General features: G+C 43.6%; 1 protein-coding gene across 18 annotated transcripts in view; it reads right to left on the bottom strand.

Annotated features, from left to right (window-relative positions):
• Window positions 1-19,912, bottom strand: part of RGS6 (regulator of G protein signaling 6) — a 580,135-nt gene that overhangs the window by 84,660 nt on the left and 475,563 nt on the right. For all 18 annotated transcript variants that reach the window (XR_007412708.1, XM_049113649.1, XM_025443423.3 and 15 more), the window contains 5 exons: window positions 15,717-15,767; window positions 12,685-12,791; window positions 11,415-11,466; window positions 5,380-5,444; window positions 1,856-1,932 (listed from right to left, as the gene is read on the bottom strand). Coding sequence is in view for 17 of the 18 variants with exons in the window: in XM_049113649.1 (XP_048969606.1) it covers window positions 1,856-1,932; window positions 5,380-5,444; window positions 11,415-11,466; window positions 12,685-12,791; window positions 15,717-15,767 (352 nt within the window). In the remaining variant the exon portion in view is untranslated. The remainder of the gene's footprint in view (window positions 1-1,855; window positions 1,933-5,379; window positions 5,445-11,414; window positions 11,467-12,684; window positions 12,792-15,716; window positions 15,768-19,912) is intronic.

Raw genomic sequence — 19,912 nt, 5'->3', positions numbered from 1 at the left:
AAATTACAGGTGACAAAGACAAATTCTTTATGTTCTGGTCAGTAACATAGATAAGAGGTTTTTTTTTTTTTTTCTTTCTTTTTTTTTTTTTTTTCAAGCCTGTATTACTTCATATTACCTCTCTAAGTAAAAAGTAACAGATTAATTGTTGTGTAACTTCTGGTTCTTGGCTCTCTTGGGAGCACTTTAGTTTACTGGCCTGAAATAAACCATAATCACCCTGTGATTTTTGTGATAATTACTGTGTACTTCAATGGCCCACAATTATAATGTAATCTCAGAGTTAATCAAAAAAGTTAATCGAGAAATACCATATATGTACAAAGTGACAATTTCCCCTCCTTTTTAAACATGCACTGCTGTGTGATCCTGAAAGTGCAAATTAGCTCTCCTCTTTGCTTCGCAGTGGCTTTTGAGTACACAGGCTCAACTGTCTTCTCCTCCCCCACCACCTCCCACTTTCTCTTTCCTTAGGGGCCACGGCTTCTCCAGCTCAGCTCAGTGTCCAGTGCCCAGTGCCCTCCTCCCTCCTGGGCTGCCGGTAGTCGCAGGGTGGTCTGCAGGGGTGTGGAGTCATGGGCAGAGGGGAAAGGCAGACACTGCAGAGGGAGGGGAAGAGCAATAGGACACTGGACCTAAAGTCCTCGGGTAATTTCCAACTACAACCACACCTGTGATGGAGGCTCACCCACACGGCCTGAGACCCAGCCCTGGGTGGTGGGCTGTAACACTGCCCAGAGTGCAGAGGGAGTCCTTTGAAGATGCTGCTCAGGGACAAGCGGTGCCCAGAGAAAAAATGCTCACCTTTGCCTAGCTCAGCATCCCTTTCTCATCCCCTCCTCTGTCCTATTTCTTCCGTTAACACCTCCAGCTAAATCAGAGATCATTGCTGGAAGGGGCAAGGGAGAACCCAACCTGAGCAAGCTCATTGCCTAGAATTGAAAGGGGCTGGTTGACAACCTCGCTTGTGGGCAGGCGGACAGTTATTGGCCACTTCTCATATTACCTTAGAGAGGGAGAAATTTCCACTACACTCCCTGGGAAGGAAAAGTGTGGGGCAAACACTCCAGCTAGACTTTCATCTCCTGTACTCTGGGGGGAGAAAGAGGGCCTGAATCCTGTTGGTTGATCTGAAAGAAGAAATCGAGAAAGCTAGGGTGGGTCCTTTCTGGGCCCTGGGTCAGCCTGTCCTCAGGTTGCCTGTCCTCTGCATGCAGTGAACTTACAGGGCTCAACTCTACCCTGGGGTGGGGGGCTCTGCAGATATCCGGCTCTGCTCAGCATGGGCGAGTTGAATTCCAGGTAAAGAACGGTGGTCACAGATCCAAAGTCGCACCCTATAACCTGCCTTTTATCAGTAATAATCTTAAACACACTGGCTTCCAACATCTGACTTCTGCACCTTATTTTGATTGGTTCTGAACCCCTCCTCTGGGGGGAAGGGGAGAAGAGTTGGCTCCCTAAAGCTCCAAAATGTTTTCCTATGAAGACAAAACCTCCAGACCTACAGGTAAAGGGGGCTGATGTTTTTCAGCTCTTGAGCACAGAAGGATCATTGGCAACCTCTTTAGGAAATAGGAACATCTTCTAACCAGATTTCTACATTGCAGAGCAAGCCCATTGGCTGCTAGAACACCTGCTTTTGAAGTTATTTCAGAGTGCCATTGATGACAAAGATGAAACTTATCCATCTAGGCCTTGATTTCTACTCTGCTGCTCTCATGCAAGATGACAGCATTGACCATAGTTGGCCGGCCGTGGAAGGAAACCCCGCCTTGGCAATACCACTCTCACACCACCTCCACATTCCAGAGAGTCTTTTCTCTTTTCCAGGGTCTCTGTTAAGTTCACCTACTTCACTTGTGCTTCTGCTTGCATAAAGATGAATTCCCACTTCCTTGCAAAGGCCCTCTGGAGTCTTGCTAAGTTTTCCTAATGAGAAATGAAAATCAACGAGAGGGCATTAATCTTTGTAAGTTTGCACATCGACACCTATGCTTATTACAAGGCAGTCATCTATTTTGGTTACTCCCAACAGAACAGCAGCACCCCACTTTAAATCCACTGGCTGTGAACCCAATGTGATTTTGCACCAGACCCTGCTGTACAGAGTAGAACTATTAATATTCATTTACACACCCATTAAATCCAAAGTCTCTGTGGTTCACCTGATTCCTCTTCTCTTGTGTATTTTATAACACCACTCATATATTGCTTGTCATCAAGACTGCTAAAGATAGGGAGAAGGGTTTGTGGCTACTTATGCAGGATTTGGGGAAGGGATGGGGGGGCTCTTTGCAGGCTATTGGACATTTCTGAGAGCAAAAGCAAGTATGGATTTCCATGACTCCTTTTCCAGCAAGCAGGGGCCTGGGAAGGTGGCAGGAAAGGAAAACGCTGATGACCTGGCATTCATGCCTTTGAAAGTTTGGATTCAAAAGCAAGAGAAAAAGGAGTGTCTATATTTGTAATGTTCATGAAAGGAAAACCCAAAAACAGAAAGAAAGAAAGAAAGAAAGAAAGAAAGAAAGAAAGAAAGAAAGAAAGACAGACAGACATGTAGGGTTGCCTTTAGAGGAAGAGGGGAGAAGCCTTTTCTCTAAGTCTGTAGGCTTACCAGGTGGCACAATAGGACAGTGAGGGGTGGGTGGTGGTGTTTGACAGGTCCCCTAATGACCCACCTAATTCTGATGGAATGCAAGGACAGAGCCCATATTATGCTATGTATTTTCATAGAGCTCATGCCAACACTAATTGATTACCCTCATTAGTGGATTGTTAATATAAAAGGAGCTTCAGTTGAAGATCAACACACCTAAACTCAGTTATTACCGAGGCTCAGTGTACAAGTACCTCAAAAAACCCTGTTCTTTTGATTCTTCCGCTGCTCTAGGCAATGCCTATACATCAGTCAACTAGGGAGCAGTTATATAAATTATGAACAGTCATACCATGGAATACTAGGCAGTCATCAAAACCAATAATCTAGATTATTATTACTGACATGGAAAGATTCTCAATATACTTACAGCACATGATTGGGGAAAACGTGGCTTACAGAATAATGTTCAGGGTATGATTTAAGTTTTTATGTCAAGGAAAAAAATGTATGTACAGAAGAAAGGTTAGGGGAGAAGAGTTGCAGGTTCTTTCATCTCCTTTCTTTGCTGTTTGAAGTTTTGATTTTACAAAGAGAATGTATGGTCAGAAAAAATTAATAAAATTACTGAATTTTGAAAACAAAATACTTTTAAAATTTTCTAACCCCCTTTTAGGCATAACTTCAACCTGAAAGAACATCTTAATGCCATATTCTTTACAAATGTTAAAGCAGAACATTATATGGCAACAGAAGAGAAAATGGAAATATATCAGGAGCTGATGCTTCTTTTTCTATTTAGGACCTTTTCTAAAACATGGAAAATGTGGGGAAGAGAGACACAGGGTGGAGGGGACCCACACTTCTGCAGGCTGGGTCTTTCTGTAGGTCGTGTTAGGGGAGGGATGTAGCACTTCACACTGTGTGCACAAAAGTAGGATAGAAGATTCTGAAAGAGAGGTGATGGCTGGCACATGAGGGCTGATGGGGACAGGAACTGGGTGCCCAGGATGCTCAGATCCACAGAACAGCCTTGCTAGGATTTGCTTGGGAAGATCATAATGTTCCCACATATTTATGTTTAATGGCTCCCATTGATAAGCACACTGTGGCCAGGTCCTGGGGCCCTAGGTCAATAGTCCTGGAGGGACTATTTCCCCATTGGCTCAGGCACAGGTACCTAGCAGTGACAGTCTGATGCAGTGGGCCTCACACTTAATATGGAAGGAAAACTGAGGCAGCACAAGAGGGACGTTTGGAAGGAAGGATCCGGATGGAAGTCCTATTAATGCTGGATTATCAAGGAAGTACTCATCACTGTCCCCAGTGCTGCTCTCCCCCTAAAGCTGCCAGCGCTTTAGTCATTTATTTTATGGCTCAGCAGCTTCCATGCCTTCTGGAGGGTACATGAAAATCTGGCCAATTTCCCAGATTCTCTGTGATCCATATAAAGTTTGGTTTGGGGGAAAGATTCTGCAATCATAAATTTGAAATATTTAAAAAATTATCTGAGTCTTTGAGTCCTCCGTGCCTTGGCCCTGCTAAATGGGAATGGGTATGAGGGTGGCAGGACCTCCAAGTTTTGCAGGAATCACATTTTGTGAAAGAAGGTGGTGCAGGAGGAAAACTGGGAATGCATATATTTCATCTGATATGGATCTTATCTTCTGGATTGAATTTGGTCCTTAGATTCTATGGCCAAGAACAGGGGAGTTGGGTTTAAAGATCCAATTAAAAATTATCATATAGTAAGTTCTAAAAATTCTCATACGGCTCCTTTATTTTTCCTTTTTGCATACAGCTCTATGCATTTTAACACGTGTATAGATTAGATTCCTGGAACCACCACCACTGTCAGGATATAGAATAGTTCTATCACCCCCAGAAAACTCCCTGTGCTGTCTCTTTGTAGCCACATCTTACCCTCACCTGTAACTCCCAGAAACCAGTCACCTGTTTTCCCTCATGACCGTTTTGTATTTAAGAGAATGTCACATAAATGGCATCATGCAGTTTGTAATCTTTTGAGACTGGCTTCTTTCATTCAATGTAATGTCTTAAATACTTATCCAAGCGGTCATGTGGATCAATAATTCACTCCTTTTCACCACAGAGGAGGAGTCCACTGAATGGACATAGCAATGTTTATTTCACCATTCACCTCTTAAAGCACATTTGGGTTGTTTTCAGCTTTTGCTTATCACAAACAGAGCTGCTCTACCCAGGTTTTTGTGTGAACAGAAGTTCTGACTTCTCTGGGGTATATACCTAGGAGCCGGACAGCTTGGGTATATGGGAAGTATACGTTTAACTTTGTAAGAAACTGCCAAACCATTTTTCCAGAGTGGCTGTGCCATTTTGCATTCGCACTTGGCATTCCCAAGACTTTTTATTTTAGCTACTCTCATGGGTCTGTAAAGTGATATCTTACCATGGACTTAATCTTTATTTCTCTAACGGCTAATGATGTTGAACATCTCTTAATGTGTTTATTTGTCATCCTTATTGCCCTCTTTGGTGAAATGTCTTTTCAGGTTCATTGCTCATTTTTGAGCTGTTTGTTTTCTTATTGCTGAGTTTTGAGAGCTCTTTAAATAAAGATGCAATTTTATTGGATGGTAAGAAGAGGTGAGAACAAAGGAGGGGAAATAAAAGGGACCTCCTTTCCACTGCCTGAAAGGGACTAGGGAAAGAAAAAAGGAAAAATAGAAGCAGAAACAGAGCAGCAGATAGGGTTTTATTCTCCACCCACACCAAAGCTGAAATACAACCATACTTACTGCTTCATAATCTGCCAGCTCCAGCCTTGCTTTATTCTGCATTGTCCTCTTACAGAGATAGATGGCTGACGGAAGAGGAGAAATTACAACATGTGCAAAACTAGCAGTGTGGTGGCATCACAAATCCATCCAACCATCTGTCCATCCACTCATTCACCCAGCCATCCAGCCAGCGTTCCCTGTGTGCCCAGCCCTGATCCGTGCAGGATATGCTTCCATGTGGAAGCCATGACACCTAATGTCCAGGAATCTTCCAGCAGATCAGGATCAGATGAGGACTCCATCTTCCAAGTCTTGACTGATCCCTTTCACCCTCCTCACTCTGTTTCACTCCAAGCAACCCCCACCAGGGTCACCTTTTACAAATATGGTCATGTTACCTTCCTGCCTACCCTCTCTGCATTGCTTCTTCAGTGACCTCAGAAGAGTGGTTGGGCTCCTTATGGTGGCATGCTTGGTTCTTTAAGATCCAGTTGCTTACCTTGTCAATCTCTTCCTTCCCTGCCTCACTTGGGCATATGAGGCTACCAAACCCCTTTCAGTTCCACTCTTCCACCTGTGTGTTCTCTGCATGAAAGGTCTTTCCACTTCCCTCTTCTTTTCCTCTCTCTGGTAACCTTCTACTAATCTTGGAAGACCTAGCTCTGTGTTCCAGATGGCATCTACCAATTCTCACCGATGGAACTTAATTCCAGTGCACCATAATTACGGGTTTACTAGACTGTCCCTGGCTCTGGGCCGAGGGCTCTTCAAGGGCAGAAGCTGTGTCCTACTCAGCTTGAATCTCTATACCTAGCATCAGTGTTGGACTGCCAGGTGGAGTGAATGAACAGTGGAAAGGGTGGACAGTTTGGGTCTCTCTTCCCAAGCTAAGGAAGAGTTCTTGGCCCTCAGTTGCCAGAGGATTCTTCCTGAAACCTGACTTCACCACTTCCTCTTCCTCTCCCTATGTCTCCTTCTTCAATATCTCCTTCCTTCTCCAGTGCCAAGTAGACAATATGATTGACCAATGGGATGACCAGGAGAGAGGGTCAGAGAGGACGTGTGGCTGACCTGTGTTTTGACAAGTTAGTTATACTAGGAGATCTGGTCAAATCCTTGCTGGATCAACCAACCTCCTCCATGTGGTCTGAAAAATGTGCTCATGGCAGCTTACAATATGCTTGCACCTCATGGCTGGCAGCCTCCTCTGACATGCTTATGCTTCCGCTCATGCCAGTTGAGTTATATGTGGATGAGAGTCAGTTGTGTTTGTTCTCAAATCTGTCTATATCAGGCACACCTATTATTTTAACACTGTATGTTCACTATATATCATATATCACTGATGAAACTGATGTGAAAAGAGATTGCTGTTTCTATGAAGACCCAGGTGAATGGTTTGCAACAACTTGATAAAGAAGAGTTGGCTAAGACAAATGCTCATGAGTTTGGTGGAGGTGAAATAACTGAAAAAAATGAGGAAAAATACTAAAAATCTGAAAGGGGTAAACATACAGGTTGCTTCAAAAGTGGTTTTAAATTCCTGATGCACTTTAAAGATGGCAAAACTGGGTGGTTTATTTTGAGTGTGCTTTAGTTAAGAAAGAAACTCAAATTACTGGGGCCCATAATCGATGAGAGTCTTTGGTCCATCTCATAAACCTGTCAAAAGATTGTTTCTTTGTTTAGCTTTGGTTGATATGAAGTGATTATAGTAGAAATGTATCTCTTTTTCGTAACCCTCCACTTACCAGCTTTTCCAAAGAACGAGGCAGCCATAATTCTCCATAATGTCTGATGAAGGGGCATCTGCTCTATTACAAATTACCTCCTTCACTCTCTTGGACTGCCATTTAGGCAGCCTGTGGAATTGGGGGCTACTAAAGAGGAGCCTGTCACCATCCCTACCACACTGGCCTTGTGGACCCAGGAGCAGAGCAGCTCAGTGGAGGTGAAAGCTGCTTTGATAATGCTGTTCCAAACAGTATTTTGTACTGGATAAATGTAAGACTCAAGAAAGTCTAACCCAGGCTGGGCTATGGACTTCATTTAAGCAGAATCATCCTGAGAAATATCTAACTCATCTGGGTCAAAATGGGCCAGCTAGGTTGTAAAGTAAAATACCATGCATGGAATGCAAAGCTGGTACCCTTCCTGATGACTTTGAGCTACTTGGTCACATGCTTTCAGCTTGCTCCCCCTGGGGCTAACGCCATATGTTAAGGAGTCTCTTCACCACAACTAGGTAGGTAGGTTGTAGCTGTTAAATCAAAATTTCCTTGGTATAGAACTTGGGGCTTGTCTGTACTACTATGGTGCCTTCAACCATGCTTGCTCTAATGCCTAACCAATCAAATGGCCACTGGTAATGACAGCCAGTCCTATCACAGGGCATCTGGGAGACTCGCTTTAAGCTCAGATGTTGGTTTTTCTCAGATATTTAATTTCTCATTGGAAAGCCTTTGTCTCCTTGCCCTCACACCTGGCAATCCTACCTCCTGGCATCTCATTTGGATGACCCACTGCCATTTCAAGCTCATCACATCTCACCATGATAAAAACAGAAAACATTAAAAATTTTTGAAGTGAACAGATTCATATACTACATGTGCAACTAAACAATAAGAAAATATTGACCTCCTCCTATTTCAATGTACTTAAAGAACAGACTCCCTTTTTAAACTTTGCCTTAACATGTATGTCTCTGTGCTTCTCATACCCTTGAATTGCTTTTTGGTACAAAGGGATTTTAGCATTGGAAGTAACCTTGGTAACCATCAAGCACAGGTCCCTTATGGCCAGATGGGAAAACCAAAGGCCCAGAGAGGTGAAGTGATTTACCTATAGGCTGGTTAGTGGCAGAGGTGGAATTAGAACTGATGTCTAGTTCAGAGCTTTTCCCATAATGACATTCGCTGCCCTATATACTCATTCATTTATTCATTCACTCACCCATTTAAACATTTACTGAGTGCCTCTTATGTGCCAAGTAGTGTTTTACATGTTGGAATATCACCATAACAGCCCCTACCACCTACATGAAGCTCATTGAATGTCAGGTGCTATTCTAGAGACTTTCCAAATGTTCACTTACTCAGTCCTCATAATAACCCTATGATTATCCTCATTTTACAGATGAGGGAATGTTTTCAGGTCATTCCCCATTGTTGAGACTCCCTAAGGCTGCTACATCCATTCTAAATGTCTCTTCCCCACTCCAAAGGCTTTTTGATAAACTGCCCCTCCCAAACAATTCAACTTTCTCAGTCATTCTTCATCAACATGAAACCTCTGAATACTCAGATCAGACTCCTCCTCACTCTCTTCCTTCCCACCATGATTCCTCCCCCAGCCTGGAATGCTTACATGATAAGACTGTGATTTATTCAAATCTGTGCCATAGCAACTGACAGAGTGGGTGATCAGTAAAGGTTTGTGGAATGAAAGTTTTTGGTTTTTCATCAATCCAAATCATACCTATTCTGAGTTCTTTTTTTAAAAAAAGATTTTATTTATTTACTCATGAGAGACACACAGAGAGAAGCAGAGACACAGGCAGAGGGAGAAGCAGGCTCCATGCAGGGAGCCCGACGTGGGACTCGATCCCAGGTCTCCAGGATCACACCCCGGGCCGAAGGTGGCGCTAAACCACTAAGCCACTGGGGCTGCCCCTATTTTGTGTTCTAAGCTTTGCTTTCACAAAGGGTCATCACAAAACTAATGGCAAGAGGGTCATCACAAAACTAATACTGTCAAATATTACTTTAGTAGTAGTAATACTAACCATCACCATGGTTTCTATTGAGTCCTTACCATGGGTCACACAGCAAACGTAATAGGCATTGCATTTCATTTTAACAAAATAACACTAGGAAATGAGTACTATTATTATTCTAATTTTCACATGAAGTTTCTGAGGCACAGAGAGGTTAAATAACTTGCCAAGATCACACAGCTAGTGTAGCCAGTTGACCCTGGAGCTGCTGTCCTAAATTCTCTCTTGGTAAATACTTTGATTTTCTGACTAAATTGCTTTGTAAATGCTGGTGAGTACCTTTGCATCTCATACCTTGACTTCTCCATCCGACTTGCCAAAATAATTTTGTTTTAATGAGAGTCTGATATAAATAGTTATTTCTACCCTTGTTCAGGCTGCACAACTAAAATCATACGTGGAGAAGCCATGTAGAGAAAAGGAACTAATGCCCTGGTGTACGCAGTGCCCAATAACTCCAATAACTGAAGCTTTATGGGTTCATATTCAACTAGATATCTTCCTTTTACTAGGGTCTAGTTATCTGGTCCTGTCATCCTCCCCCAGTCTTCACGGCCTGTAAGAATATTGGGTTTTATATTCACAAGGGCACATGGGCTGCTGCATGGATCTGAGCTACAATTACTCAAATTTCCAGTTTGGCTTTTGTGAGCAGTACCTCAGCCCCAGAAGAACTTGTTTTGTGAATAGCCAAATGTAGCTCTGATTTTGAGTTGGAAGCTTTGCTTATCCACTTATCACATCATTTAGAGCACAGCCCAGTTCCAGGGGGACCCACTGTGGTACCTACAGATAGCTGCAGAGACCCCTGCACGATGGCCGTCCTTCAGACCTGAAAACAACAACTGTCGCCTTACAAGCCATGAGTCATCCACACCCCATTCTTGGCATCGCTCCCACCTGCTGGTGTTGGGAGTAAGCCAACCTAACTTATCTCAAGGTCTCCTGGACAGGCTTCCCTGAACACTACCCAGCAGCACACCTCCCTCCATACTCTTCAGCTGCCTCTGCCTTCCTGCGCAAGCAATCCTCCAAAGTACCTCGGGAGAAGCTGTGTGTCTCACCAAGTGCCCCAGTCCCAAGGAGAGCCACTGTGGATTGCCTTAGCATCGAAGTCAGTGACAAGGATGCTGTGCAAAAGGACAGGCCATGAAAGGAGCATGGGCCTGGAAGCCACTCAGATCTGAGTTCCAATTCTGATGCTACCATTGAGTGTCTGTTAACCACCTTTAAGAAAGAACCAGAACTGTCAGCAACTATTTACAAAGTGCCAACTAAACCTCAGCCATGAACTTTGCACTGGGGAGCATAAGAATGAACAGGGAGGGGGATCCCTGGGTGGCACAGCGGTTTAGCACCTGCCTTTGGCCCAGGGCGCGATCCTGGAGACCTGGGATCGAATCCCACGTTGGGCTCCCGGTGCATGGAGCCTGCTTCTCCCTCTGCCTGTGTCTCTGCCTCTCTCTCTCTCTCTCTCTCTCTCTCTCTGTGACTATCATAAATAAATAAAAATTAAAAAAAAAAAAGAATGAACAGAGAGGCCCAGTACCTGCCTGGAGCTTACAACTGACTGGACATCCAGATAAGTAGAATACAAGGTGGTAAGTGTGAGGGTGTGGCCTCTCTGAGCCTCAAGTTCTTTATCTGGAGTATGGAGACAATATAACTTCTTTAGAGGGTTGGCATGTGGAAATATTAAAGAGTCTCATGGAGATTATGTGGTAAGAGTCTGACAGATATCTGCCTGGACAGAAGTAACTCTGTTCTTGCCAAGCTCCCAACTTCAGCCACTCTTATTTTCCTAGTCCAGGGTAACTTCTGTACACTCCTCTCTGGTCTGTCTCCCTTTCTGCCTAACTTCTAACCAGCAAAACCACCGATGAATTATTAGTAAGTCTCAACAAGGCTATGAGAATAGACAGACCAAGGGGGAGGTGGCCCCTTGATCCAGCCCTTCCTGAAACTCTGCCCCAGAAAGGACTGGTCAGCAGCCAGTTCTCCATGGTTGGTTCTCCATGGCTCCCTGGAATGAGCATGTTGGCCAGCTTGATAGAACTTTTCTTCCCTTCCCCCATTCCCTTCCAGAGGCTGCACTGCCTTTCTTCATTATGTGGAACAGGGAGCATATTACACGTCAACGGTATGAAAAGGATTAAGCAGGATAGCGACCCCTCCTCCCTTAAGCAGGATAGCGACCCCTCCTCCCTGTGTGGTAGTCACCCAGACACCAGGCATTTGTCTTCCACACTCCCAGAAGTGACACTTCTTCACTGCTCACCGTAGTCGGTGTTTTCAGGTTCCCAGCAGTTCGAAGGCCAAAAGTATGGGGCCTGCAAAAGAGCACCGATGTCAGGACTCAAGGGAATGGCAGCCCCTGTTCTCCTCTGCCTGGAGCCAGGATCTACCCTCTCCAGCCCCCAGTGAGGAACCCTCCCAGTGACACGCCCCGCCCCTGTTTCCTTTGTGCTGACACCACCCTCTTCTCCCATTCTTAATGCAGCTGAGGCCGTCAACATTTTAATCTCAGTACTGAGAAATGAAATCCAAGGTGAGCAAAATAAATGCAAAAATGAGAGACTTAGTTTATACAGCAAAGATTTTTTTCCTAAGACAGTAGAAGTAAGATGAGCACAGTTTACGAGGATGTAAGCTCCAAGTTCCTTTTATCCCTTTGAATTGTGTCCACCTAAAACTGATATGTGGAAGCCCTAGTCTGCAGCTGTATTTGGAGTAAGGAAGTAGTTAAGGTTAAATGAGGTTACAAGGGTGGGGCCCTGGCCCCACAGGGTTAGTGTCCTTATAAGAGGAATTGCTAGAGAACTCATTTTCTCTCTCTTTCAGGCAGGGTTTCACTGAGAGGACACAGTGAGAAGTGGCTGCCCGAAAGCCCAGATGAGAGCTCTCACCACAGATGGAACCTTCTGGAATCTTGATCCTGGACTTCTAGCCTGTGGAACTGTAAGAAATAAATTTCTGTTGCTTAAGCCACCCAGTCTGTGGTATTTTGCTATAGTAGCTAGAGCAGACTAGGATACCCTTTGATTCTATCTGAAAAACTCCACTCCAAACCCCTTGGTGTTGACCTTGACACAACCCCTTAACCTTTGCCTCAATTCCTTCTAGGACAGGATCTGAGAAAAGGAGAGGAAAATCAGTGGGAAGGGTTAGGCAGCAGATAGAAACTGCATACTAGGAAAACAGTATGCCAGAGTAGAAAGATTGAAGCCTTTGCCATAGGGCTGACCTATGCTCAAATCAAGGCCACCTCCCAGACTTATTAATCCTCAGAGCACCTCCTCAGTGTTCTCTTCTGTCAAATGGGTGATATTTACCTCCCAAAAGTTTGCTATTCAGAATGAATGAGGAAATATGGGGAAAATCCAACCCCATCCAGCAACAAATGGCCCAAATAAAAGCTTGTTTGGCCTTCCCAGTGCTGGGGGGAGGTAAGGGTTGCTCCCTTAAATACCCTCAGTTTTGTAGGTAGTTCTAATCTGAGATCAGATGATTAGAGAACGTTCTTCAGGGGGTTGGGCGGGCAGACCTACCTGGAAACGGTAAAAGGTGCCATCATCCTTCATGGTGAGAACGTGGTCTGAGATTGGAAAGATGTAGCCCTGGGCAGCTATAAGGCTTCCCAAGTGTATTGCTTCAACTGCATGGACAGGGTGGGAGAGAGAGAGAGAGAGAGAGAGAGAGGAGTATTTAACAAGCTGTCAGAGTGCAGGGCTCCTTAGCTGGATCGTAAGTCAGGCAACTGGAAGCCAGCTGTCCTTACCCCCAGATAACTGCATGATTGATTGATAACCTTTGATATAAATGTACTGGGTTGGAGGCGGGGAGTGGGGTTGGGAAGGGACAACATATGTCCAGGCCCCATCTGGGTTCCAGCTCTGAGAATCTGACATTGCTTAACTTCCCCCAAGACTTCCAGAAAAAAGTAGCTTCACAGTTAAGAGCACGGGCTCGGGCACATACACACCTGTACTGAATCAAAGAGTATGTTTCATGCAGGTGCTTAGCAGGGCCTGGTGCTCAGTAGGTGCTGGCAGTCCTGATTCATCTTCGTAGTTTCATCATTTTTATCATCCCCGGCAACGAGCACACGGCCTCACTGCCCAGAGAGACTCTGGACTCACATTATATTCCCCAATATGACAGTCCCACTGGAGAGGAGGAGAGTATTGCCCTTCTCTTACGGACACAGAGTAAAACCTCACTTTCTTATGAGATTGGAGAAAGGGCACTATAGTGGGCAGTGGCATAGGGAGACCAACCTGAGAGAAATACTTATATTTTTGCCACAATTAACCCATTGTTTTTGTTACTTTGTACCGGCCATAAATCGAGTCACACGGTTAAGAATTTACATTTATTCTGAGCAGAGTTAAGGAAAAAGTAACAAATCTAAATGGGTCTACCATGCATGATAATCTTTCCCAAATATAAAATTACTCTTACTGGTAAAAACTAATTTTTGGATGTGGAAATTACTGATATGCTTAGGGAGACTCCAGACATTACTAATTTTCATTAGCTTTGAATTTTTTTAAAGTGCTTTGTTTTGTCCTGCGAACTTCTCAAGAGGTTGTATATAATCTAAGTGTTTTGCTTATTTAGAACCACCTATCCTTGGGAAATAGCTGGTGGAATCGGAATGAATGAAGTTGTATTTTATTTGCTTAGTGATGACCAGATTGCTTTTTAAAGTCTACGTGCTTCAAGAATCATGGGTCCAGCAAAAGAAGAGTTTCATCGCTGGCAGCTGCTTCTTCCACAGGGAAGAGAGAACAAAATCTGGTAAGACGGCGACTTTCACGTCACCAATGTAGGAGCTAGAACTCTCACTTCATCCTTTGTGGTTTTGCTTAGATATATGGCAGATGGGGAGGAAATGGGGAAGGAGGGGCAGACGCTGGATGTGCCTGGCTTCCCGATGCCTTGATTTGCCTCATTTCCACACTTCTTTTCCTAGTTGGTGAATTGATCTTATCTCCTCCTGCTCATCCATTTTTTTCAGAAGCCCAAACAGTTCCCAAAAACTTGATATCCTCCTAAAGCCCATTTGAATATAAGAGACCTTCAGAGATATGATCTTTATTATTCATGACCTTTCAGAGAAGCTTCTCAGGTGAGGGCCAGAGGTCTCCTAAAGCCTATTCCTCTACCACTCACTGGCTCAGGGCTCTCACAATACTGCTACTGCTACTAATGATCATAATAAAGTATGTGCCAGGAATACAATGAGAATCGTAGAAGGGTAAAGAAAACTGTGCAACTGGAAGAGAAGAGACCACCTTGAAGAAAAGGACTCCTTAGGCTTAGCATTATAACAAAGAAACATTGGCTTTACATGCATGTAACTAAACCCATAGACATGTACCAGTCCAGTTTTTACAAGTGGACAATTGGAAGTCCAGTCTGCATGAGGGAAACATGTGGCGTAGTTAATTCGGGCTCTTTCCTTGAAAGGATTTGAATTCACGGGTTCTCCCTGTGGATTAAGAGCTTGACTAGAATTAAGAATTTTCACTAGTCATGGAAGTGACCATTAATCATGATGGTGAAAAAAGGCTAGTGTCGCTTCCATTAATGACCTGCTTTTGTGCACTCAGATTTCTGGCAACTGTATTTAATTGAACTCTGTGTAAATTATGTTGTTAAATTATATTGTTTCATAGTCAATAGTATATTGGGAGCACCAGATTAAAATATAGGAATTCCTGAGCTGACATAGTGACCCCAGGAAGAAATCACAGCTGAAGGTCAGATGCCTAGAAAGGGTATTAAAAAAAATCTTTAGAAAGCATAGCCACTGGAAGCTATTTAATTTGGGGTAGATAGGTTTAATCCCCAAGAACATAAGAACACATTAATGGATATTTATAAATATGACCTTCAGGCATCAAGGATACTCAGTCAAAACAGGAAGTGTATAATAAACTCTGAAAAATATTAACTAACACAGATAGATAGTTACTTATGTGCAATTTTCATTTTTCTGAAACTCCTCATTTTCTAATTATGCTGTGAAAATAAATTTTACTACTTATTTTCTGGTGGGAGGACAGATTTGGAAACTGTTTTATTGGCCAGGGTTTTGTTGTTGTTTTTCTGGTAAGGTTTTCCTAATTGAAATGCACAATTAAGGTTGGAAAAAAAAATCATTCTTTCACTTCTTGTAGAAGCAGAAAACAGAAGGAGTCTTAGCAAATAATTAAACATCTTAATTGTGGATCAAGCAATCTGATTTTAAGAGCTGGCTCTAGAAGGCTGTTCTGTGATAGCTCTACAACTTATCTTTAATTGCTGTGGCTAACGAGAATTCATCTCATTTCACATGTTATTGTATTGGGCTCTTTGGCACTCTAAATAATTGCTCATTTCCTCAAAGGGTGATTTAGATTTAAAGATAGATATTCAGTCAAGAAAATAAATTAATTTTATTTGCAAATAGAGTGATTCCATATCTTGGGATTCACATTTATAAGCCTAGTTCTCAGGAAGATAGGAGAATCTGGTTTAGAATTTGTTTGTGGGATGTCCCTCAATACCATGGAGGATGGTCAGGGTCAAGTACCTGGGTCCTCGATGGAAAGGTTCTTCATAAGCCACTGCACAATGTCAGTACCTGAAACGATAAAGCACTTTGAACTGAGGACGTCATGATGCTTATCCTGTGGCAGAAGAAACATGGTTACCTAAGAAAGTCCTAATTCCAACTAGCACATGCCCACTGAGCTAGGTAATATTGATGATTTTTCATTCCTAACAATGTCTATCTACTGGGACACTTCCATAGTCACCATCCTATTTGTTTCCAAAAAAAAAAAAAGGGATCCCTGGGTGGCACAGCAGTTTGGCGCCTGCCTTTGGCCCAGGGCGCGATCCTGGAGACCCGGGATCGAATCCCACGTCGGGCTCCCGGTGCATGGAGTCTGCTTCTCCCTCTGCCTATGTCTCTGCCTCTCTCTCTCTGTGTGACTATCATAGATTAAAAAAAAAAAAAATCCACTTCTGATGACTCAGGATGATCTTGTGTCCATACTTCTAGGGAGTATCTACAGGGGACTTCCTGCAAATACAGATTTCAATGACTTCCCCGAGACAGGTGAGGTGAAATTTTATCACACCTGGCTCTCAGGATATTTCCTGAGGGAGGAGGTCTCTTCAGCATCCTACTCTAACTGACAAGGCCTGACCAACAAAGGTGACCTTACAGGTCCTTAAAAAAAAAAAAAAATAAACCTCTAATTTTTTTTCTGGCATGGGCCTATTTTAAATGACAATGACCTTATTTCTGGGGAGAAATTTCTATTCACCAAAACCTCTTTCCTCTAACCCTTAGGTTACTACATTACATTTCTAGACTATTCTGCATTTGGGTATAGATTGAATGTATTATGGCTGGAAATGACATATACCCCTTGTAGTCCTGGACCATGAAAACTCCCATTTGACCCTTTCATTCTCTATCTTCTGGCTGAATGGAGAGAACCCCAAGAACCCAGGGGAGGACAGAGCTGCAATGTGGAAGGAACCTGGGCTCCTGAACAACCACAAAAATTGATGCCCATTTTAGGTTCTGACTTGATTTAAAACAACAACAACAACAACAACAACAAAACAAAAAACAAAAAACAAAAAACAAAAAACAAAAACTTTGTTGTGTTAAGCCCTAGAAGTTGGGATTTATCTGTTTTGACATCGAGTCCAACCTTAACTAACTCAAAATTGTAAGAGTTGGAAAGGACTTCTAAAGCTTGCTTACTCCAATCCTTGCCAATACTGGAGTCCCATCCATAATACCCTGGACAGGAGGTGCCATAATCTCCACTGGGAAAAACCCTCTTACCTGGGAATCACAGTCCCCCCCCCCCCCCCCCAGTTAGCCTGTCCCAGTGATTTCTCTGAACAGAGATATGACCCTCTCTAAATTCCTCTCTTGGACTTAACATTTGTCCTCTGATGACAGAAAAACAAACCCAGACCTTCTTGCTCTGGAGGGAGTCCATCCAATATACTATCAACATTCTTCTTGAATTTACTTCCCTGAGGTGAAACATGCCTGGGTCCCTCAGCCATTTCCTCCCATGACATGACCTAGACCCCCTTCCCATTCTGGTCACAATCCTCTGAATATGTTTTCTTTTGTTTGCCTCCCTTTGAGAATGTCGTGCCTAGAGCCACTGTGGGAGTCAAGGAGTCCAAATTTCTGGAAGGTTCTGAACTCCCAGTCAATTCACCTTTTCACTCAACCATCTCACTTTAAATCAGTACAGATCTTCAAAGGTGGCTTTGTCACCTCAGGATGGAATGCTTGATGGAAAGCAGCCTGAAAAGGGCAACATTTCTAGATGTCTGAGTCCTGTCGTGCATGGGTCTGAGGCTTGGTGTGAGAGAGAGGGTCTGCCCATAGCTCTCCTGGAACATATTCCGAGCTGCAAACATGAAGAACTACCAGAAGTCTTTAGGGAGCATTGCTCTTTTTCCCAGAAATAAAGTTTCTCAGAAATTTGACTGGTTGCCAGAGGTGAGAGCAACACAGGCCTGTTTCTCTCTGGCTCTCTGGAGGGAGAATGAACCTGGCTCAGTAGACAACCAGGGCGCCATCCTACTCCTTCTGTGCTCCCCCGGGACCAGCCTCCACTGACACAGCCCAGCAAGTTCCCCCCATTTCAACCTCAAAAGCAGAACTTCTAAGCTTTTCCCCGCTCTTGCTCCCGGATGGTATCTGTGAGCTAAACTTTGGATGAAAACCACTCCTATTCATTCACATTCTTTGAGAGAAAGGAGAGTCTGTCTGTGTGTGCTTGTGTGTGTGTGTCCATCTCCTCCAAATTATACAAGTTCAACATTTGTCCTAGGAAATGAAGAACAAAGCAGAAATCAAATAAGAACTGTAATCCCAAGTTGGGGGTGGGGGAGAGACTCTAACCTGTTTTTTTCCTCAAAAGAAAAATAGTTCTTTTTTGTGGGTTGCCTGGAAACGGATAGGTTTCCAGCATCAGCAACAGCTCTCCCCCGGGCAGGCGGATTATCTTTCTGCTGAGCTTGCTGAACCATTATTTATCACCTGCCAAGATTGATTACTCACCCTGGGACAATGACAGCCCTTCCTTTCCCCTGTTAATTACTGTCATCATTAATATCCATGTCACTAATTAGTATTCATTCACATTGAAACTCCTTCCTTGCTATCATATCCGCTCCCCCGTCCACCCCACCCGAGACTTCAGCACCATTGTCTAGATTTCTACCCCCTTTTGGTTTTCTGTGCTCAGTGTCTGGCCTAATTGTTCTCCCCAGTCCACCAGGCCCTGGTTTGCATTCACAGAGCTGAAGGATCACATTTAAGCCACCCCCACCTTCTTTTTTTTTTTTTTTTTGGTAAAGAAGGGAAAGTCACAAAATCCTCTTTCCTTTTTACCTGGCAATGTGGGGACCATAGACCTGGGTTTCTTGCCCTGATGCAGCCACTGTAACAGTCAGGGTCTTCATCTGGCGACTGGTGTGACTGTCCTCAAGCCCCTGGCAGTCTTGGGCCACTGCCCTGTTTGCAGTGGTAGCCACAACCCCACTGTCCCTCACCCACTGCGGCCTGCATGGTGGCCTTCAGCGAACAGGACAACCCCTTGGGTGCTGGACATTCTTGTTCATCTTGGGTGTGGGGTATTTTAGGCTTCCTCGGACTAACCCAGGAGGGGCCGGCTTCCAGCCTTGTGGCAGGAAGTAAATGTTGCATGTCAGCCCCGGGAACAAGTAAGGGAGGGAAATCTGTCATAATATTATGTCCTTTAAAAGACCTACAATTATTACACTGCAGAATCAGGCGAGAATTGTGCAAACAACCGTCAGGAGAAAGATCTTTCTTCTGTTTTCTCTTTCCTTTTTTCCTTTTCCCCTCTGGCCCCCAATCATTCTTTCCCTCCTATTCTAAAAAGAATTTGAAGCAGATTATTTTTCTATTCTCTCTCAAATTAATTGTTGTCCTTTGTTACCACTGTTGGATTCGGCTCTTATCTTAGTCAAACTGCCCTACCAAGGCTTTAAAGCCAGTGTAGAAACATTAGGGACAAATGCAGAATAGCCACCCTTTATCCCCAACGGTTCTAAAACACTTGGCTGAAAGTTTTCTTTTTGAGGATAATATAATCCACATATATTCCAGGGATTTCCATGAACAACATCAGAGGGCACCTGAAACTCTCCTGCATAGCATGCATGGTTTGCTAGTATACTGAAGTATACATTTATTATATGCAGGTATGATTTATGTTTCTATATGTGTTGTATGCAAGTACTTTAATTATATCTTTCACATATAAGCATGTGTATTGGGGGGTATTTGGACATAACGCAAAGGTTCTCAAGTAGGGTATTGAATAATTAATTATGGCTTGTCCATACAATACATATTTATTGAACACCTACTGTATTAAATGAAAAAACAGATCTAGAGCAGTGTGTATTGTAAAATGACTTTAAAAAATTTTTTTAATGACGGGAGATCCCTGGGCGGTTCAGCAGTTTAGCGTCTGCCTTTGGCCCAGGGCACGATCCTGGAGTCCCAGGATTAAGTCCCACGTCCCGCTCCCTGCGTGGAGCCTGCTTCTACCTCTGCCTGTGTCTCTGCCTCTCTCTCTCTCTCTCTATGTCTATCATAAATAAACAAATAAATCTTTAAAACATTTTTAATGACGTTTTTACAACAGAAAAGACATATTTACATTTGTATCCGATTAATCACGTACATACAGACATATATGGATACTG

The sequence above is a fragment of the Canis lupus genome, chromosome 8 (genome assembly GCF_003254725.2).
Source record: "Canis lupus dingo isolate Sandy chromosome 8, ASM325472v2, whole genome shotgun sequence".
In the NCBI taxonomy this organism is placed as follows: domain Eukaryota; kingdom Metazoa; phylum Chordata; class Mammalia; order Carnivora; family Canidae; genus Canis; species Canis lupus.
This window is presented reverse-complemented; position numbering and strand designations above follow the sequence as displayed.